The sequence below is a fragment of the Protopterus annectens genome, chromosome 3.part1, assembly GCF_019279795.1.
Source record: "Protopterus annectens isolate FY-2018-M chromosome 3.part1, PAN1.0, whole genome shotgun sequence".
Taxonomy (NCBI): Eukaryota; Metazoa; Chordata; order Ceratodontiformes; family Protopteridae; genus Protopterus; species Protopterus annectens.
In genome coordinates, this window is record NC_056732.1 from 441,975,961 (window position 1) to 441,996,690 (window position 20,730).

General features: G+C 43.6%; 1 protein-coding gene across 1 annotated transcript in view; it reads left to right on the plus strand.

Annotated features, from left to right (window-relative positions):
• Positions 1 to 20,730, plus strand: part of KMT2C (lysine methyltransferase 2C) — a gene marked incomplete in the record, with an annotated part of 4,117,755 nt that overhangs the window by 1,596,386 nt on the left and 2,500,639 nt on the right. The window contains 1 exon segment of the mRNA XM_044066891.1: positions 6,003 to 6,104. Coding sequence (XP_043922826.1) covers positions 6,003 to 6,104 — 102 coding nt within the window.

Sequence of the window (20,730 nt, forward strand, 5' to 3'; positions counted from 1 at the left end):
ATGCTCAGGCCTCTATGCCTAAAAAACAAATGATGAGAATGGCTGAAGATCTTATAACTCTAAACAGGGGAAACCAGCCTCCCCCTTCTAAGTGACCTAGGACTGAAGTTGTTTATGAATCTTCTGACCATGATTCTGATTTTTCTGATGATCTTGATTTGCCCTTATCTACTTATGAGGATTCTGATGCAGAGGACTCTATTCCCTCTGCTTCCCCTCCAGAGGATTTTTCTTTTGGTGAAACCTTACATATTCTAAGGGAGCATTTCCACTGGGAAAGCCAGGATTTTCCTGATTCAAAAAAGAGGCTTAGGGATTTCTTACTCCTGCTTCAGCATAGGCCTTTAGCTATTCCTCCAGTACTGGACATTGTTGATGCTTTTTCGGGATCTAGTTTGGCCCCTGATTCCTTGCCTCCTGCTCCCAGAAAACCTGACAGATATTACAGGGTTCCTGATTCACACAAGTTCCTTTTTAAAAATCCTATTGCGGATCCGGAGGCTATTTCACAGGGACCCAAGGGCATTAAGGCTTCTACTGCTAAAAATCCTACCTCTTCTGATAGAAATTCCAGGGAGCTGGATAGATGGGGTAAGAAGGTTTACACTTCTGCAATCTTGGCCATTATGGCTTTAAACTGCCAGTTTCATATGTTAAAGTATCAACAACATTTTATTGGATTGCTTAAACAGAAAATTATGTTGATTCCTGACTGTGCGGAAAATAAAGAATTACAGGTTTTAATGCATTCTGCTGAACAGGTTGGAAAACAAACTTTGCAATGTGGATTTGATTCTTTAGGGGCCTCTTGCAGGGCTGCTGTTACTGGTTCTGTGCTCAGAAGGCATGCTTGGCTTAAGGAGCAATCTTTACCTGATCATGTTAAAGCTAAATTGTTGGATACTCCCTTAAATCAGCACCGCCTATTTGGCAACAAGGCTGAGGAAGTTCTTAAAAAGATGGAAGATATAGCTAAATCTATGCAAACTGTTAAAGACTTATAAGTTCAGCGTCCTATATTTAGTAGTCACTGGTCCTCTAAGAATTGGTCCTTTTCAGCCTCTTCAAGGTCTTCTCAAGCCAAACCCAGACATAGCAGAAACCCCAGGTTTCAGTCCCAGGGAATACACAAGACTAAGCATTGGGGGGGGGGGGGGGGTAGTAAGACTCCCCCTATGGAAAACAGTCTAAATTACTTGCTTCTAAAACTTCCATGCACTTCCCAACTGAATGCTCCTTTAGGCTTAAAGATTGGCCTGCAGGCCAAAAACTGGGAACTAATTACCCAAGACAAATGGGTTTTAAATATAGTGTCTCAAGGATACAGATTTCACTTCCACACCTTACCAACACCAAGCGGGTGGCCAGATCTACCCCCAAATCAGTGGGCAGAGGCCCAAAATCAAGTTCTCTCTCTCTTAAGCATGGGGGATATTCAGTTGGTACCAGAAGAGGAAAGGGGACAAGGGTTCTATTCGAGAATTTTCCTGGTACCCAGAAAAGGCAATACATGGTGTCCTATCCTGGACCTTTCTACTCTAAATTCCTTTCTGGTGATTCCAAAATTCAAGATGCTGACTCTTCACCAGCTGCTTTCTATGCTAGGCAAAAATGCATGGTTGGCAACACTAGACTTAAAAGAAGCATACCTGCACATCCTTATCAGGGAGTCTTGCAGAAAATACCTACGCTTCAAAGCAGGCTACATGCACTATCAGTTCTCTGCACTGCCTTTGACTTATCTACTGCACCCAGGGTATTCACAGTGTCTAGCTCCAGTCATTGCATTCTGCAGGCAAAGAAATATTCAAATGTACCCATATCTGGACGATTGTCTTATTCAGGCAGAAAGCCAGGACATACTTTTGAGTAATCTCGCCTTTGTTCGAAGGGTACTGACTTGTCTGGGGTACACCATAAACGAAAAGAAATCACAACTGGTACCCTGTCAACAAATTATATTCCTGGGAGCAAGCTTGTATACAACTTCCCAGATGGCTTTCCTCATGCCAGAGAAATGGATTCATTTGACAACCTACTTCAAACAAGTGGCTACAAAAACCCAGTTATCTGCAAGGCAAATACTGCAAGCCTTGGGGTTCATGGCCTCCTGCAGTCTTCTAATTTCATATGCAAGGCTACATATGAGGAAACTGCAATGGTGTCTCAAAAGCCTATTGTCTACATTCACAGATCTAGAGGCAATGATTCCTATCATACCTTGCCTACGCCTAGAGTTATACCTCTACTTTCCCTTACTATCTTCAAAAGCTTTTTGGTGTATTTGCTTTATTGTTGAAGGTATAACCTTGTATATTTATAGATTTAATTGCTTCCCATTAATGGGGCACCTGACATCTGGGGAAGAAAAACTGATGTAATGGTGTCGGCTGCATGTTTTATACCCCTGACGACCTGACGTCATGGAAGAAGGGACAGCAACCGAAGCAGGACCCAAGACTTTGTTAATCAGGCCGACTGAGGGCTACTGCAAGCAGATAACCCAAAAGTGATACTGCAACAGTGAATACACTCGAACATCTACATTTATGGTAAGTGTACACACCTGTACTTTACCCTTTCTCGGGCCTCATCTCCTCGACGATCCATGGACTCTGGACCCAGTTCCAGACCTCTTGACACACATGTCAGGCTCTCTTACCCCTGCCTCCACACCCTCAACTTGACAGTGTGGCTGCTCCACTTCCATCCCTAGTCAGGCTTCATGATTTTACATCTGCAGTGACCCATATCCTTACATCTTCCCACAAACCTTCCATAAGGAAGTTATACGCTAGCAAATGGAGAAGATTTTCTATCTGGGCAAAAGAGAAAAGTGTAGGTCCTTACACAGCATCCATCCCCTTGGTGTTAGAATTTCTAACCAAACAAGGATCAGCGGCTGCTATAATTAGAGTTCAACTGGCAGCGATATCAAATTTTCATTTGGGATAACATGAGGCTAATCTGATGACTCAGATTATGTAAAACCTTCCTTAAAGGCACTACCTTGCTGAGATCTCCTTTTCAGGAACCTGTATCTCCTTGGGATCTAAATTTAGTTCTATCCAAACTTACTTCCCCACCTTTTGAACCCGCACATTCATGTGAATTGAAGTTTCTGTCTTGGAAGACCATTTTCCTAGTAGCTATCACATCTGCTAGGCGGGTATCAGAGTTGCAGGCACTGTCAGTCAAACCTCCTTATCTGATTTTTCATAAAGCCAGAGTTTCCCTTCATACAAACCCTTCCTTCATCCCTAAAGTTTGCTCTTAGGCTAATTTGAACCAAACTGTCGAACTGCCTGTATTCTTTCCCAATCATTCAAACAGTGCAGAATATAAATTTCATCAACTTGATGTTCACAGACAGTTAAGGTTCTACCTACATAGAACTAAGGAACTTAGAAAATCAGACCAATTGTTCGTGTCCTTTTCTGAAATTAAGATAGGTCTGCCAGACTCTAAAGTGACTCTTATCTAATTGGATTTCCAACTGTATCACCTTTATCTACTCGTCCAATGGAAAAAGCATTCTGTTTAAAATTAAGACTTATTCCACAGGATCCCTATCCACATCTGCTTTGCAAGCCAGAGTTCCAATTGACAGTATTTCTGCAGCATCAACTTGGGCTACCCCTCATACCTTTATTACTCATTGCAAATTGGATTTGACCTCCAGGAGTAGAGCTTCCTTTGGTTCCACAGTTCTTAGGAGTATATTCCCTTGAGCCACCCAAGAAAAAGGTGCTAGGGACCCTGTCCCATATGTAAGAATGAAGGCGAGATAGGACTACAGAACATAAAGAAGTTATATACTCACCATACGAACCCACCCACCTTCCCCCATCCTTGGAGGATTTGAAGACAGGATAGTATTGCCTTCGGTAGGGTGGAGACCTTTCTTTGTTGTTGTTACTTCTGCATAACCTTTCTATCACTCTTATAGTCAGCAGCAAACAAGATCTGGGGATTCTTACTAGTGCACTATGGGATACCTACCTTGCCACGAGCCAACTAAGAGACTTTGAGCTTTGTAATCGGCCGAGTCTGAGCAGAGGATCGGCTCCGAACCCATATGTAAGAATGAAGGCCGAGATGGACTACAAACATGGAACGTTATGGTGAGTTCCTAACTTCTTTTTCTCCCTCTTTTTAAAATTCTAATTCTCATAAAACAATGCCAACGACTGTACAACTGTAAGAATTCTTTGTACATAATTTTATATAGTGTATATACTTTGTAAATATTTCCTAGACTATATAATTTACCTGTGTTTTGTTTTTTTCCTCTTTCTCTTCCTTTGCAAATGACTCATATTGCTTTTATGATACCAAACATTTAATTTCTGTAAAACTGTAAATGTCTGTGGTGCTTTTCTCCCTGGACCTCCACTGAAAACGGGTTCTACTAGTCCCAGTGGACTACCCCAGTCATGAAACTGAAATAAATAAAAAAAGAAATAATTTTTCAAACAAAGGGCAACACATGCTACATCTCCTGGATGTGCAGGGACAACTATGTTTTTATCTGTGTAGAGCTAAAGAAGTCAAAAAATCAGACCAGCTGTTTGTATCCTACTCAACAAATCAATTTGATTGTCCAGTATTTAAAGTTACATTGGCTAAATGGTTAACTGATTACATTTCTTTGATGCATTACCAAGAAGGCATTTCTCTTCCAAAACTACCTAAAGCCCACTCAGCTAGATCCGTGGCCACTTCCTCCGTTTTTTAGACAAGAACTTCTATTGATGATATTTGTGTAGCAGCCACATGGTCCAATGCCTATACCTTTTCATTACAGATAGGACCCAATCTCCAGAAGCAGAGCTGCCTTTGGTGCAGCGGTTCTCTGGCATATCCTTCCGTGAGGGCCTCCCAAGATTCACGTCACTGGGGACTCTGTCCCATTTGTTGAGGAAAAATGAAAATGACAGTATCAGATTTAAGTTATATACTCACCTTAACTAGGCATCTGTGTTGTCAGTTTTCATTCTTCCTCATCTTCTCCCCCATCCATCTCCCTTCCTATAATTTTCTGGAGGGATCTGTTAGTTTTGGGTTTGAGCCCTCTTCTTTAAGTTATCCCTCTCTGTAATTAATTAATGGGGATCTTATGGCAACAAACTCAATCTGGGGTATTGAGGATATACTAGGGTATTATGGGTAGATGGAGGAAATCAAGAGCTGGATCCAAAATCTGAAGTATACGTCCGTGTCAGATCCGAGGATGTGATCCATAACCCATTCGTTGAGGAAGAATGAAAATGGACAACACAGATGCCTAGTTATGGAGAATACATAACTTTTAATTTCACCAAGCATAAACAAGAGAATCCCCCCATGTTTTTTTTTGTTTTTGCATTGATTCAGTACTTCGCTGCATAATTTTCATTTATAGAACTAGCTGGCTGCGTGGCATGCAGGGATAAAGTCTTAACTCTGACCCAGCAGTAATCAGTGCCCTGGGATAAACACTTTGCCATCAGTTCTTGTTAAAGACCAGAACGAGAGGTATCTACCCGTCTGGTGGGGGGACCTGTGAAAGTAGCATCAGTACTGTCCCATTGTTTGTCTACCTCTTGATTTTGCGACCATGCCACAAGAAATAATGGGGCATAAAATAATCCTGTGATGGCAGCTGCTCTGTGATTAGCTCTCATCCTGCTTGAAAAGAATTAATTGAGTCATATCCGTTAACAAGATGTATAGCATGGGCAAAAATGACATAAAATAGAGTTGCTCAGATTTAAATGGTTTCGAGGATTTTTTAAGGCACTGCAGCAGCTGGTGTACACCCATTCATTCTCCTTTCTAATTAACATATGTGCATATTATAAACAGTATATATAACTGTAAATATATACACACACACACTATGTAATGTTTTGTATATGCAGAGAGAAAGACATGCGCGCACACATTTCATGATACCATATGTCATGTTCTGATTTTACATCATTGTGTATGTTAAATGAAATTGTGTATTTTTGTTGTAGGTTAGTGTCTTAAATGTACCACTGTACAAAGAAGAGGAGGAAACCATTATGCGTAATACAGTTGTCCTTTTCTCCAGCAATGACAGATTTACTTCACAACAGGTGTGTAGACACTTCAAATGCTCTTTTTATTTTAAAGAAAATGAGTTTTACATCAGCTTGATAACCATAGCCATTCCCCAGAACATCACTTGTCTGAGTTTAAAAGTACATTTTTTTAACATGTTTTGCAAGCAAAGGAGTTTTCCTTTGTCAGTGGTAGTATAATAAGATATGACATTTGTCGTGTTTATTCAAAATACAGGAACCTAGTTGTCCTGGTTTGCAGCACTGTTTCTAAAGAGTAAAGTGTGTGTGTGTGTGTGTGTGTGTGTGTGAATAGAAATCAAGATTCTAGAGTTTATACATATTTGTTGTACTTTGTGACCAATGCACTTCCATAATCTCAGTGGTGGGTGGGGGGACAGAAAATGTTTTTCAGTTATAATCTACATGTTATACCACTTTTCTTTAATGTTTGTCAGCACTATACTCCCAGCAGTGATGTTTTCAGTCTGGCTGTGTAGTATAGCATGCTTGACTACACAGAGTCCGTAGCATGTTTTTTTTTTTTTTTTTTGTTAAAATTTTTGCCAATGATTTTACTTTCCTTAAATGTGTATGCATTTCCTGGACTCCCATGATAATGGTGAGTAATGTTTGATGTTCTTCGTGTTTCACTGTTGCAGTCATTACATTTGGGTAATCTGCTGGCAGGTTGCCCTCAGTCAGCCTGATTATCAAAGTCGTGGGTCCTGCATCGGTTGCTGTCCCTTCTTCCATGATGTCAGGTCATCAGGGGTATAAAACATGCAGCCGACACCATTACATCAGTCTTTCTTGCCATGCGGTGCCCGAAGCAGAAGCAGTTCGCAAGTGCCAGTCGGCCGACTCCTGAAATTTTCGTTTTCGAGTTTCAGAACCGAAGTCTTCAACTTAAAGCTAAGTACCCCATTGGGGAAACTTTTTCTTACTCCTTACGGATGTCAGTAAAAGTTAATAATTGCATTACTTGTGGAAAGCAAATACCTCATAAAGATTTTCATTTGTACTGTATTCCTTGCCTAGGCCCTGACCATGATGTACCTTGCTGTCGGTTTTGTGCTTTATTTAATCAGCGCACTATCCGTCGTCTGTACATTTTTGCCTCTAAATATTTCGGTTCTTGGTTTAATTATCCAGAAATGACATTGGTTAGCCATCCGACTACCAGAATTCCGAAAAAACGCAAAGAAAAAGACAGAGACAGACCATCAAGGTCCAAAACTGCCGACGACGCTTCTCCTAAGCCAGTCGCCAGTTCACCGGTACTCAGTGAGGTGCTTTCGCAGCCCCTGATACCCGCTACTTCTGACTCGCAGGCCTCTACTGAGACCCATTCGGAGTCCAGTATGCCACGAGATGCTTCACCTATGGATCCCGCGGATGTCTCTACCTTGGATGGGTCTGAAGCCGCTGGGCAGGCACCAGCTTCTGAGGGTGTATTCAGGCCTACAGACTTGCATATTAAACCGGCTCTACCTTCTATCTTCTTCTTTTGGCTTTTCTCGGTTAGAGGTCGCCACAGCGGATCACATGTCCGCTCATGGTTGGCAGTGAAGTTTTACAGTGTCGAGTTGCCAGCCCGGCGCCCAACCTTCCACAGAAGGTACACACATGCACGCACACCTAGGGCCAATTTAGAGTGTCCAATCCACCTAGAAGCATGTCTTTGGGATGTGGGAGGAAACCGGAGCACCCGGAGGAAACCCATGCATCCACAGGGAGGACATGCAGACTCCACACAGATGGCACCCCAGCCGAGGATCGAACCGGAGAACCTCTTGCTGTGAGGTGGCAACGCTAACCGCTGCACCACTGCAGCCGCCCCGACTCCACCTTCTATACTAAGGCCTAAATCTCGATCTATGTCTAAAAAACCGACTCCCAGGCCACATGTTCAGACCCCTATGCCGAAAAAACAAATGATCAAAATGGCTGAAGATCTTATTACTCTAATCAGGGGTAGTCAACCCCCCCCCCCTTCTAAAAGGCCTAGGCCTGAGCTTGACTATGAATCTTCTGACCAGAACTCTGTTTTTTTGATTCTTCTAATGACTTGGATTTGTCCATACCTACTTATGAGGATTCTGATGCAGAGGATTCCATTCCCTCTGCATCCCCCCCTGAGGACTTTTCTTTTGGGGAAACATTACATACCTTAAGGGAGCATTTCCACTGGGAAAGTCAGGAATTTTCTGAATCTAAAAAGAGGCTTAGGGACTTCCTTCTACCTCAGCATAGGCCTTTGGCTATACCTCCTGTACTAGACATTGTTGTTGATGTGTTTTCGGAATCCAGTATGGCCCCTGATTCCCTGCCTCCGGCTCCTAGTAAACCTGACAGATACTACAGGGTTACTGACTCCCACAAGTTCCTTTTCAAAAATCCTGTGGCGGATCCAGAAACCATTTCTCAGGGGCCCAAGGGCATTAAGGCTTCTACTGCTAAAAATCCTACCCCTTCAGATAGAGACTCCAGGGCACTGGATAGATGGGGTAAAAAGGTTTATACTTCTGCAACCTTGGCAATCAGGCCTTTAAACTGCCAATTTCATATGTTAAAATATCAACAGCATATTCTTGGACTGCTTAAACAGAAAATGATGTTGATTTCTGACTGTGTGGAAAATAAAGATTTACAGGATTTATTGCATTCTGTTGAACAAGTTGGAAAACATACTTTGCAATGTGGTTTTGATTCTTTAGAGGCCTCTTGCAGGGCTACTGTTATTGGCTCTGTGCTTAGAAGGCATGCTTGACTTAAGGAGCAATCTCTGCATGATCATGTTAAAGCAAAATTGTTGGATGCTCCCATAAGTCAGACTGCATGTTTGGCAATAAGGCTGAAGAAGTTCTAAAAAAAGATGGAAGATAAAGCTAAATCTATGCAAATTGTAAAAGATTTCTTACAAGTGCAACTTCCAAGATTTAGTAGGCACTGGCCTACTAAGAATTGGTCCTTTCCAGCTCCTTTCAGATCCTCTCAAGCCAAACCCAGACAAACCAAAAGCACCAAGTTTCAGTCCCAGGGGACTCTCAGAACTAAGCAATGGGGGGGCCTCCACTTCCAAATCTGGAAATAACAAGACACCCCCTATGGTAAACAGTCTCAATGTCTTTCCTTTAAAATTACCAAGCACTTAACCTTGTAGCCGCCTCTTTGGGGGGAAAAATTGCTCTTCATGCAAAAAACTGGGAACTCATAACCCAGGACAAATGGGTTTTAAATATAGTATCCCAGGGATACAGATTTCATTTCCACACGTTGTCAATGCCAAACAGGTGGCCAGACCTGCCCCCAAATCAGTGGACAGAGGCTCAAAAACTAGTACTTTCCCTCTTAAACATGGGGGCTATTCAACCGGTACCAGAAGAGGAAAAGGGACAAGGTTTCTCTTCCAGGCTTTTCCTGGTACCCCGAAAAAACAAATCATGGCGTCCAATTCTGGACCTATCTACTCTAAACACCTTTCTGGACAACAGTTACTTCCTATGCTAGGCAAAGATGCCTGGTTGGCAACTCTAGATTTAAAAGAAGCTTTCCTGCATATCCCAATCAGGGAATTTTGCAGAAGATACCTATGCTTCAAAGCAGGCTACTTGCATTATCAGTTCTATGCACTGCCCTTTGGCTTGTCTACTGCGCCCAGGGTATTCATAAAGTGCCTGGCTCCAGTAATTGCATTTTGCAAGCAAAGAAATATTCAAATATATCCATACCTGGATGTTCTTCGTGTTTCACAGTTGCAGTCATTACATTTGGGTAATCTGCTGGCAGGTTGCCCTCAGTCGGCCTGAAAACAAAGTCTTGGGTCCTGTGTCGGTTGCTGTCTCCTCTTCCATGACGTCAGGTCGTCAGGGGTGTAAAACATGCAGCTGACGCCATTTTATTCAGTCTTTCTTGCCACATAGTGCCTGAAGCAGAAGCAGTTTGCAAGTGCCGGTCGGCCAACTCCTGAAATTTTTGCATTCGAGTTTCAGAAGCGAAGTAAAGCTAAGTACCCCTTTGGGGAAACTTTTTCTTGCTCCTATACCGATGTCAGTAAAAGTTAATAATTGCATTACTTGTGGGAAGCAAATACCTCATACCGCTACTTTTGAGTCGCAGGCCTCTACCGAGATCCATTTGGAGTCCCGTATGCCATGAGATTCTCAGAGTATTGAACCCGCGGATGTGTCTCCCTTGAATGGGTCCGGAGCCGCTGAGCAGGCACCGGCTACTGAGGGTGTTTTCAGGCCTCAACATTTTTATATTAAACCGACGCCAGCCTCAAAAACAAGGTCAAAAACATCTTCTATGTATAAAAAACTGATGCATGAGCCACGTGCTTAGGCCCCTATGCCTAAAAAACAGATGATCAAAATGGCTGAGGACTTAATTACCTTGATCAGGGGTTCCCAACCCTCCTCCCCCCCGCTAAGAGGCCTAGGCAAGGCACTGATTATGAATCTTCAGATCAGGTTTCCATTTCTTCTGATTCCTCTTCTGATCAGGAATTTTCTATTGCACCCTATGAGGATTCTGATGCAGAGGAATCCATCCCATCTGCATCTCCTCCTGAGGATTACTCTTTTGGAGAAACTTTGCATACTTTAAGGGAACATTTTTCACTGGGAGAGTCAGGACTTCTCTGAATCAAAAAAGAAAAATCAAAATCAGCATAGGCCTTTGGCAATACCTCCTGTATTAGACATTGTTGATGATGTGTTTTCGGAATCAAGCGTGGCTCCTAGTAAGCTAGACAGATATTACAGAGTTCCTGACTCCCACAAATTTCTATTCAAAAATCCCACTGCTGATCCTGAGACTATTTCACAGGGTCCCAAGGATGTGAAGGCCTCTACAGCCAAAAATCCTACCCCCTCTGGTAGAGATTCCAGGGCGCTGGATAGATAGGGAAAGAAGGTTTATACGTCTGCTGCTTTGGCAATCAGGGCCTTAAACTGCCAGTTTCATATGCTTAAATATCAACAGCATGTTATGGGCTTACTGAAACAGAATATTATGTTGATTTCTGATTGTGTGGAAAACAGAGTTACAGGAATTATTGCATTCAGCAGAACAGGTTGGAAAGCATACTTTAATGTGGTTTTGATTCCTTGGAGGCCTCTTGCAGGGCCGCAGTTACTGGATCTGTGATTAGAAGGCATGCCTGGCTCAAGGAGCAAAATTTGTCTGATCATGTTAAAGCTAAATTGTTGGATGCCCCCTTGCAGCATGATACTCTGTTTGGTAATAAGGCAGAAGAGGTTTTAAAGAAAATGGAAGACAAAGCTAAATCTATGCAAATCTTGCAAGTGCAGCCACCCAGGTTCAGTAGGCACTGGCCTACTAAAAACTGGTCCTTTCCTGTGTCCAACAGAGCCACTCAAGGCAAATCCAGGCACTCAGAAGGCTCCAGATTCCAATCACGGGGTTCTTACAGGTCAAAGCAATGGGGTGCCTCCACCTCCAAATCTGGAGGAAGCAAAGCACAACCCTACAATAAGCAGTCTCAATGACTTTCCTCTACCATCACCAAGCACTTATCTTTTGGCAGCCCCCTTGGGGGGAAAACTAGCACTTCATGCTCAAAATTGACAGTTAATTACCCAGGGCAAGTGGGTATTAAACATAGTATCCCAGGGGTACAGATTTCATTTCCATACTTTGCCAATTCCAAACGGATGGCCAGATCTGCCACAAAATCAGTGGGGAGAGGCTCAGAAACAAGTTATGTCCCTCATGGATATGGGGGCTATTCAGCCAGTACCAGAAAAGGAAAAATGGCAAGGTTTTTATTCAAGACTTTTCCTGGTACCCAGAAAAGACAATTCTTGGCGTCCAATACTGGACTTATCAATTTTGAACACGTTCCTGGACATTCCAAATTTCAAAATGATGACTTTACAACAGCTACTGCCTATGCTGGGCAGGAACGCTTGGTTAGTGACTCTAGACTTAAAAGAGGCATACCTGCATATCCCAATAAGGGAATCATGTAGAAGATACCTCCGCTTCAAGGCAGGTTTGTTTTTTTTTTTGCTTTACCAATTCTCTGCACTGCCCTTTGGCTTATCTACTGCACCCAGGGTCTTTACAAAGTGCCTGGCACCAGTAATCGCATTCTGCAGACAAAGAAGCATACAAATTTATCCTTATCTGGACGACTGTCTCATTCAAGCAAAGGACAAGGACACTCTTCAACATCTGGCATTTGTAAAAAAGCTTCTAACATGCCTAGGGTACACAATAAACGAAAAGAAATCCCAACTGGTATCCTCTCAAATAAGGACATTCTTGGGTGCAAGCTTGAATAAAACTGCCCAGATGGCTTACCTTACGCCAGACAAAGGCAACTGACAACTTACTTCAGACAAATGGCAACAAAAACCCAGTTATCTGCAAGACAAATTCTGCAGGCTTTGGGGTTCATGGCATCCTGTATTGTACTAATTCCATATACGAGACTGCATATGAGGAAACTTCAGTGGTACCTAAAAAGTTTATGGAGTCAACATTGTCACAGTCTGGAAACAATGATTCCTCTCATTCCCTGCCTATAACAGGAGTTTCTTTGGTGGGCAGAGACATGTCACCAGAACAAGGGACTGTCATTCACTCTACACCCTGCCACCCAAACCTTAACAACAGATGCATCAGACTATGCTTGGGGGGCCCACATGGCGGGGAGATGCATTCAGGGCAAATGGAGCCCAAAACAAATACATCTGCATATCAACCAGAAAGAGATGCTAGCTGTTCAGAATGCTCTGACAGCCTTCAAGGACTTACTTCATCCAGGACAACTACTGATAAAGACAGATAACACCACGGTTATGTGGTACATAAACAAGCAGGGGGGTACACATTCCTACCCCCTTTGCAGACTAGCCATGGCATTGTGGAACACAGCTTTGACTTACCAAATACATCTTCAAGCTCAATTCCTGCCAGGAAAACAAAATACTCTGGCAGACGATCTAAGCAGAAATCATATGGACCCACACGAATGGAAACTGGATCCACAAATCTTCAGCATGTTAACACAGAAATGAGGGAGCCCAGACATAGATCTATTTGCCTCTCCCCAAAATTATCAGTTGGACAAATTCTGCACAAGAACTCATCACAAAAAAGCATGGAAAGTGGATGCCCTATCCTTCAGTTGGAAAAACCTATCAGTCTATGCCTTTCCCCCTCAGCCTCTTCTCTCCAAAGTCTTACTAAAAGTCAGACAGGAAAAACCAAAAATGATCCTAGTTGCTCCGGACTGGCCTCGCCAGCACTGGTACCCTCTTCTAAGGAATATGTCTCAACTTCCTCCTTGGTACCTGCCTCAAATACCTCATCTACTGTCTCAGCAGAACAGTCAAATTCTACACACTCAGCTCCAAACTCTGAATCTTGCAGCATGGCTGATCATTTAATTATTCAAACAACACCTCTCAGTAAGTCTGTGATGGATGTCATTTTGGAAGCTAGAAGGCCTAGTACTAGAAAAGCTTATGCTGGTAAATGGAAGAGATTCTGTGCTTGGAACCAAGCACAAGGAACAGACACAGCAAAGCCCAATATTCCTCAGATTTTACAATATTTGACTGAGATGCTTGACAAGGGCCTATCTTTTTCTTCAATAAAAATCCATGCCTCTGCCATCTCCACTCATTACAACACAGAGCCTCCCCTCTTTTCTCATCCTCTGCTTAAACAGTACCTTGGAGGGGCCAAAATTTAAGGTCTCCCAGAAGATCACCAATTCCTGCATGGGACCTCAATTTTGTGCTGGAAAAACTCACCCTGCCTCCTTTTGAACCAGCAGCTATTGCGGATATAAAATTTCTATCTTGGAAAACAGCTTGTCTCTTGGCAATCACTTCAGCAATAAGGGTTTCAGAACTACATGCTCTCATGGCTGTGGAGCCTTTTGTTACATTTTACCTGGACAGGGTGTCCCTCAGGACCAATCCTTCTTTTATGCCTAAGGTGGTATCCAGTGTGGCTCTTAACCAGACAATTCACCTACCAACATTTTACCCAAATCCGCAGAACAAGGGGGAGCGGATTCTGCATTCATTGGATGTACACAGACAACTAAGATTCTACTTAAATAGGACCAAATCTCTAAGAAAGTCAGAGCAACTACTGGTAGCATTTCTTGCAAGGTCAGAGGGTAAGGCTATATCAAAGCAGACTATTTCTAAGTGGATAAGCCACTGCATTCATTTCTGCTACTTGCACCATGATAAACCTGTGCCCAAGGGGATCAGGTCACATTCCACCAGGGCTGCCTCTACCTCAGCAGCTTTTCTCAGAGGGGTTCCAACCAAAGACATTCTAGAGGCTGCTACTTGGAGCTCTGTTCATACCTTCACAAAGCATTATCATTTGCCTCTCTTCTCCAAATCCAGGGCAGGCTTTGCCACTGCAGTTCTGCAGGGCCTTATAGCCGCTCCTAATGCTTAGTTTCATCCACCCATCCATAGCTTTGGGATTCTACCCAAATGTAATGACTGCAACAGTGAAACACGAAGAACATAGTACAGTTGTGTACACTTACCATAAATGTAGATGTTTGAGTGTATTCACTGTTGCAGTCTTGGATATTCTTCGTGTTTCACTGTTGCAGTCATTACATTTGGGTAATTGGCTGGCAGTTTGCCCTCAGTCGGCCTGATTAACAAAGTCTTGGGTCCTGCATCGGATGCTGTCCCTTCTTCCATGACGTCAGGTCATCAGGGGTATAAAACATGCAGCCGATGCCATTACATCAGTCTTTCTTGCCACGCAGTGCCCGAAGCAGAAGCAGTTCGCACGTGCCGGTCGGCCGACTCCTGAAATTTTCGTTTTCGAGTTTCAGAACCGAAGTCTTCAACTAAAAAGCTAAGTACCCCGTTGGGGATACTTTTTCTTGCTCCTTACGGATGTCAGTAAAAGTTAATAATTGCATTACTTGTGGGAAGCAAATACCTCCTAAGGATTTCCATTTGTACTGTATTCCTTGCCTAGGCCCTGACCACGACGTACCTTGCTGTCAGTTTTGTGCTTTATTTAATGTCGTCGGTACATTTTTGCTTCTAAATATTTCGCTTCTCGGTTTAATTATCCAGAAATGACGTCAGTTAGCTATACGACTACTAGAATATCGAAAAAAAAGCAAAGAAAAAGACAGAGACAGGCCGTTGAGGTCCAAAACTGCCGATGACGCTTCTCCTAAGCCAGTCACCAGTTCGCTGGTACTCAGTGAGGCACTTTCGCAGCCTCTGATACCGGCTACTTCTGATTCGCAGGCCTCTACTGAGACCCATTCGGAGTCTGGTATGCCGCAAGATGCTTCACCTATGGAACCCGCGGATGTCTCTACCTTGGATGGGTCCGGACCCGCTGTGCAGGCACCGGCTTCTGAGGGTGTATTCAGGCCTACAGATTTGTATATTAAACCACCACCACCTTTAATATTAAGGTCAAAATCTCAATCTATGTCTAGAACACCGACTCCCAGGCCACATGTTCAGGCCACTATGCCTAAAAAACAAGTGATCAAAATGGCTGAAGATTTAATTACTCTAATCAGGGGTAGTCAACCCCCCCCCCTTCTAAGAGACCTAGGGCTGAACATGAATATGAATCTTCTGAACAGCACTCTCTTTCTTCTGACTCATCTAATGAACTGGATTTGCCCATGCCTACTTATGAGGACTCTGATGCAGAGGATTCCATTCCTTCTGCTTCTCCCCCTGAGGATTTTTCTTTTGGGGAAACTTTATATACCTTAAGGGAGCATTTCCACTGGGAAAGTCAGGATTTTTCTGAATCCAAAAAGAGGCTTAGGGATTTCCTTCATCAGCATAGGCCTTTGGCTATACCCTCCTGTACTAGACATTGTTGATGATGTGTTTTCAGAATCCAGTATGGCCCCTAATTCCCTGCCTCCAGCCCTTTGTAAGCCAGACAGATATTAAAGGGTTCCTGACTCCCACAAATTCCTTTTCAAAAATCCTGTTACGGACCCTGAAACCATTTCTCAGGGGCCCAAGGGCATTAAGGCTTCTACTGCTAAAAATCCTACCCCTTATGATAGAGATGCCAGGGAGCTGGATAGATGGGGTAAAAATGTTTATACTTCTGCAACCTTGGCAATCAGGGCTTTAAACTGTCAATTCCATATGCTAAAATATCAACAGCATATCATGGGACTGCTTAAACGGAAAATTATTTTGATTTCTGACTATGTGGAAAATAAGGATTTACAGGATTTATTGCATTCAGTTGAACAAGTTGGAACACATACTTTACAATGTGGTTTTGATTCCTTGGAGGCCTCTTGCAGGGCTGCTGTTACTGGGTCTGTGCTTAGAAGGCATGCTTGGCTTAAGGAACAATCTCTGCCTGATCATGTTAAAGCAAAATTGTTGGATGCTCGTTTGCAGCAGGACCGTCTGTTTGGTAATAAGATTGAAGAAGTTCTAAAAAAAGATAAAGCTAAATCTAGGCAAACTGTGAAATATTTCTTACAGGTATAACCTCCAAGATTTAGTAGGTACTGGCCTAGTAAGAACTGGTCCTTTCCAGTTCCTTCTAGAGCCACTCAAGCCAAACCCAGACATTCCAAAAGCACCAGGTTTCAGTACCAAGGGACTTTCAGAACTAAGCAGTGGGGTGCCTCCACTTCCAAATCTGGAAACAACAAGACACCTCCCTATGGTAAACAATCTCAATGACTTTCCTTTAAAATTACCAAGCACTTGTCTCTTAGCTGCCCCTTTGAGGGGAAAACTGGCTCTTCATGCAAAAAACTGGCAACTTATAACCCAGGACAAATGGGTTTTAAATATAGTGTCCCAGGGATACAGATTTCATTTCCACACGTTGCCAACTCCAAACAGATGGCCAGACCTGCCCTCATATCAGTGGGCAAAGGCTCAGAAACAAGTACTTTCCCTCCTAAACATGGGGGCAAATCAACTAGTAGCAGAAGAGGAAAAGGGACAAGGTTTCTATTCCAGACTTTTCCTGGTACCCAGAAAAGACAAATCATGGCATCCAATTCTGGACCTGTCTACTCTAAACACCTTTCTGGACATTCCAAATTTCAAGATGCTGACTCTTCACCAGTTACTTCCTATGCTAGGCAAAGATGCCTGGTTGGCAACTCCAGATTTAAAAGAGGCTTACCTGCATATCCCAATCAGGGAATCTTGTAGAAGATATCTCCGCTTCAAAGCAGGCTACTTGCATTATCAGTTCTCTGCACTGCCCTTTGGCTTATCTACTGCGCCCAGGGTATTTACAAAGTGCCTGGCTCCAGTAATTGCATTTTGCAGGCAAAGAAATATTCAGATATATCCATACCAGGATGATTGTCTAATTCAAGCAGAAAACAAGGCCATTCTTCTAAAACATCTGGCGTTTGTAAAAAGGGTTCTAACTTGTCTAGGGTACACCATAAACGAAAAGAAATCACAACTGGTACCCTCTCAAAAAATTACATTCCTGGGTGCAAGCTTGAGTACAACTGCCCAGATGGCTTTCCTTACTTCAGAAGAGCAAATTCATTTGGTGACTTATTTCAAACAGGTGGCCACAAAAACCCTGCTATCTGCAAGACAAATACTGCAAGCCTTGGGGCTCATGGCCTCCTGCATTCTTCTAATTCCATATGCAAGACTGCATATGAGGAAACTTCAGTGGTACTTAAAAAGTTTATGGAGTCAACATTGTCACAGCCTGGAAACAATGATTCCAATCATACCTTGCCTGCAACTAGAGTTCCTATGGTGGGCAGAGGCCTGCCACCAAAACAAGGGACTGCCATTCACTCCACCCCCTGCCGCCCAATCCCTGACAACAGATGCATCAGAGTGTTCATGGGTGGCTCATCTGGCAGGGAAGTGCATACAGGGCAAATGGAGCCCAAATCAAATGCACCTTCATATTAATCAAAAAGAAATGCTGGCTGTACAGAATGCACTTACAGCCTTCAAGGACTACCTTCACCCAGGACAACTAATGGTAAAGACGGACAACACCACAGTTATGTGGTACATAAACAAGCAGGGGGGTACACATTCCTGCCCTCTCTGCAGACTAGCCAGTGGCATTGTGGAACACGGCCTTGAGCTGTCAAGTACAACTACAAACTCAACTCCTGCCAGGAAAGCTGAATATTTTTGCAGACGAACTAAGCAGAAATCTCATGGACCCACACAAATGGAAACTGGAACCACGGATTTTCAACATGTTGACACGCAAATGTGGGAGCCCAGACATAGATCTTTTTGCCTCACCCTAGAACTACCAGTTGGACAAATTCTGCACAAGAACTCCTCACAAAAAAGCTTGGAAAGTGGATGCACTGTCCTTCATCTGGGAAAACCTAACAGTCTATGCCTTTCTGCCTCTGCTCTTCAACGTTCTACTAAAAGTCAAACAGGACAAACCAAAAATGATTTTTATTGCTGCAGACTGGCCTCACCAACACTGGTACCCACTCCTACGCAGTCTGTAACTAATTACTCCATGGCACCTGCCTCAGACACCTTCCTTACTATCTCAGCAGAACAACCAAATTCTGCACTCTCAGCTCTAGACTTTGAATCTTGCAGCTTGGCTAATCACTTAAATTCCCTCTTAGCATCCCTCAGCAAACCTGTGATGGATGTCATTTTGGAGGCAAGAAAACCTAGTACTAGAAAATATTATGCTGACAAATGGAAACGATTCTGTGCCTGGAATCAATCTCTAGGGATGAGCACAGCAGTGCCCATTTTACCTCAGATTTTACTTAACTGAGATGCTTCATAAGGGCCTGTCTTTTTCTTCCATAAAAATCCATGCCTCAGCCATTTCAGTTCATTACAACACATAACCCCCCTCTTCTCTCATCGTCTGCTAAAGCAGTATCTCAGAGGGGCTAAAAACTTGAGGCCACCCAGGAGAGCTCCAACCCCTGCCTGGGACCTTAACTTTGTATTGGAGAAACTCACTCTACCTCCTTTCGAGCCAGCTGCTACTGCAGACTTAAAATTTCTTTCTTGTAAAACAGCCTTCCTTCTAGCAATCACTTCGGCTAGAAGGATTTCTGAATTACAGGCCCTTATGGCAGTGGAGCCTTTCATCATCTTTCATGCGGACAGGGTGTCACTCAGGACCAGCCCATCCTTCATGCCCAAGGTGGTATCCAGTGTGGCTCTTAATCAATCCTTTCATTTGCCAACTTTTTTTCCCAATCCACAGAATAAGGGGGAGTGGATACTGCATTCATTGGATGTACACAGACAACTTAGGTTTTACTTGGACAGGACTAAATCTCGAAGAAAATCTGAACAACTGCTGGTAGCATTTGCTGCAGGGGCAGAGGGAAAGGCTATTTCAAAGCAAACCATTTCCAAATGGATAAGCCATTGTATTCATTTCTGCTATAAGCACCATGGAAAACCTATCCCCCAGGGGATCAGATCCCATTCCACCAGGGCTGCATCTACTTTTACACACTTTCTCAGCAGTGTTCCTACCAGGGATATTCTAGAAGCTGCTTACCTGGAGTTCATACTTTCTCCAAGCACTATCATTTACCAATATTCTCTATATCCAGAGCTGGCTTTGCCACTGCTGATGTTCGTGTTACACTGCTGCAGTCATTGCACTTGGATTATCCTGCCATCAGGCGGTTCCCCAGTCGGCCTGAGTTCCAAAGTCTTGGTCCGGCGTCTGTTGCTGTCGCCTCCTCCCTGACGTCAGTGCGACAGGGGTATATAAGATGCAGCCGACGCCATTTTCTTCAGTCTTTCTTGCCGCGTGGTGCCCGAAGCAGTTCGCAAGTGCCGGTCGGCCGACTCCTGAGATTTTCATTCCAAATCCAGAATCGAAGTCTTCTACAAAGCTAAGTACCCCGTTGGGGAAACTTTTTCTTGCCTCAGACCGATGTCAGTAAAAGTTAATAACTGTATTTCTTGTGGGAAGTAAATACCTCCTAAGGATTTCCACTCCTACTGTATTCCATGCCTAGGCCCAGACCACGACGTCACTGGTTGTTGGTTTTGTGCTAGGTTTAACAAGCGCACTATTAAACGTCGGTTTGATTTTGCCCGACATTATTTTGGCAGAAAATTCAATTACACCATGCCATCGGAACTTCCGACAACCGGATTACATAAACAGCGCAAAGACAAGGACAGGCATCCGAGGCCCAAAACTGACGAGGCCTCTTCTAGGCCGGTCGCCGGTTCTCCGGTTTTCAGCGAGGCACCTACGCAGCCCCTGTCGACCGCTTCCACAGAACCACAGACCGCCTCCGACTCCCACATGGAGCTGGCTGGGCCTTCGGATGCCCTATGTTTTCAGACTACCGAAATTAACCCTTCTGAGGGAACCGAAGTAGCTGAGCAATCCACAGCCTCAGAGGGTGTCTTCAGACCTACCCAGTTAACCATTAAACCCTCTGCTTAGTCTAAGGCCCCCTTAAAAACCAAGAAACAGATACAGCATTCTCCAGGACAGGCTTCCATGCCAAAGAAACAAATGCTCAAAATGGCCGAAGACCTAATCACTCTGATCAGGGGGTCACATCCCCCTCCTGATAAAAGGCCCAGACAGGATGCAGACTATGAATCTTCCGACCAGGTGTCCATTTCTTCAGATTCATCCTCAGATGTAGGATATTCCTTTC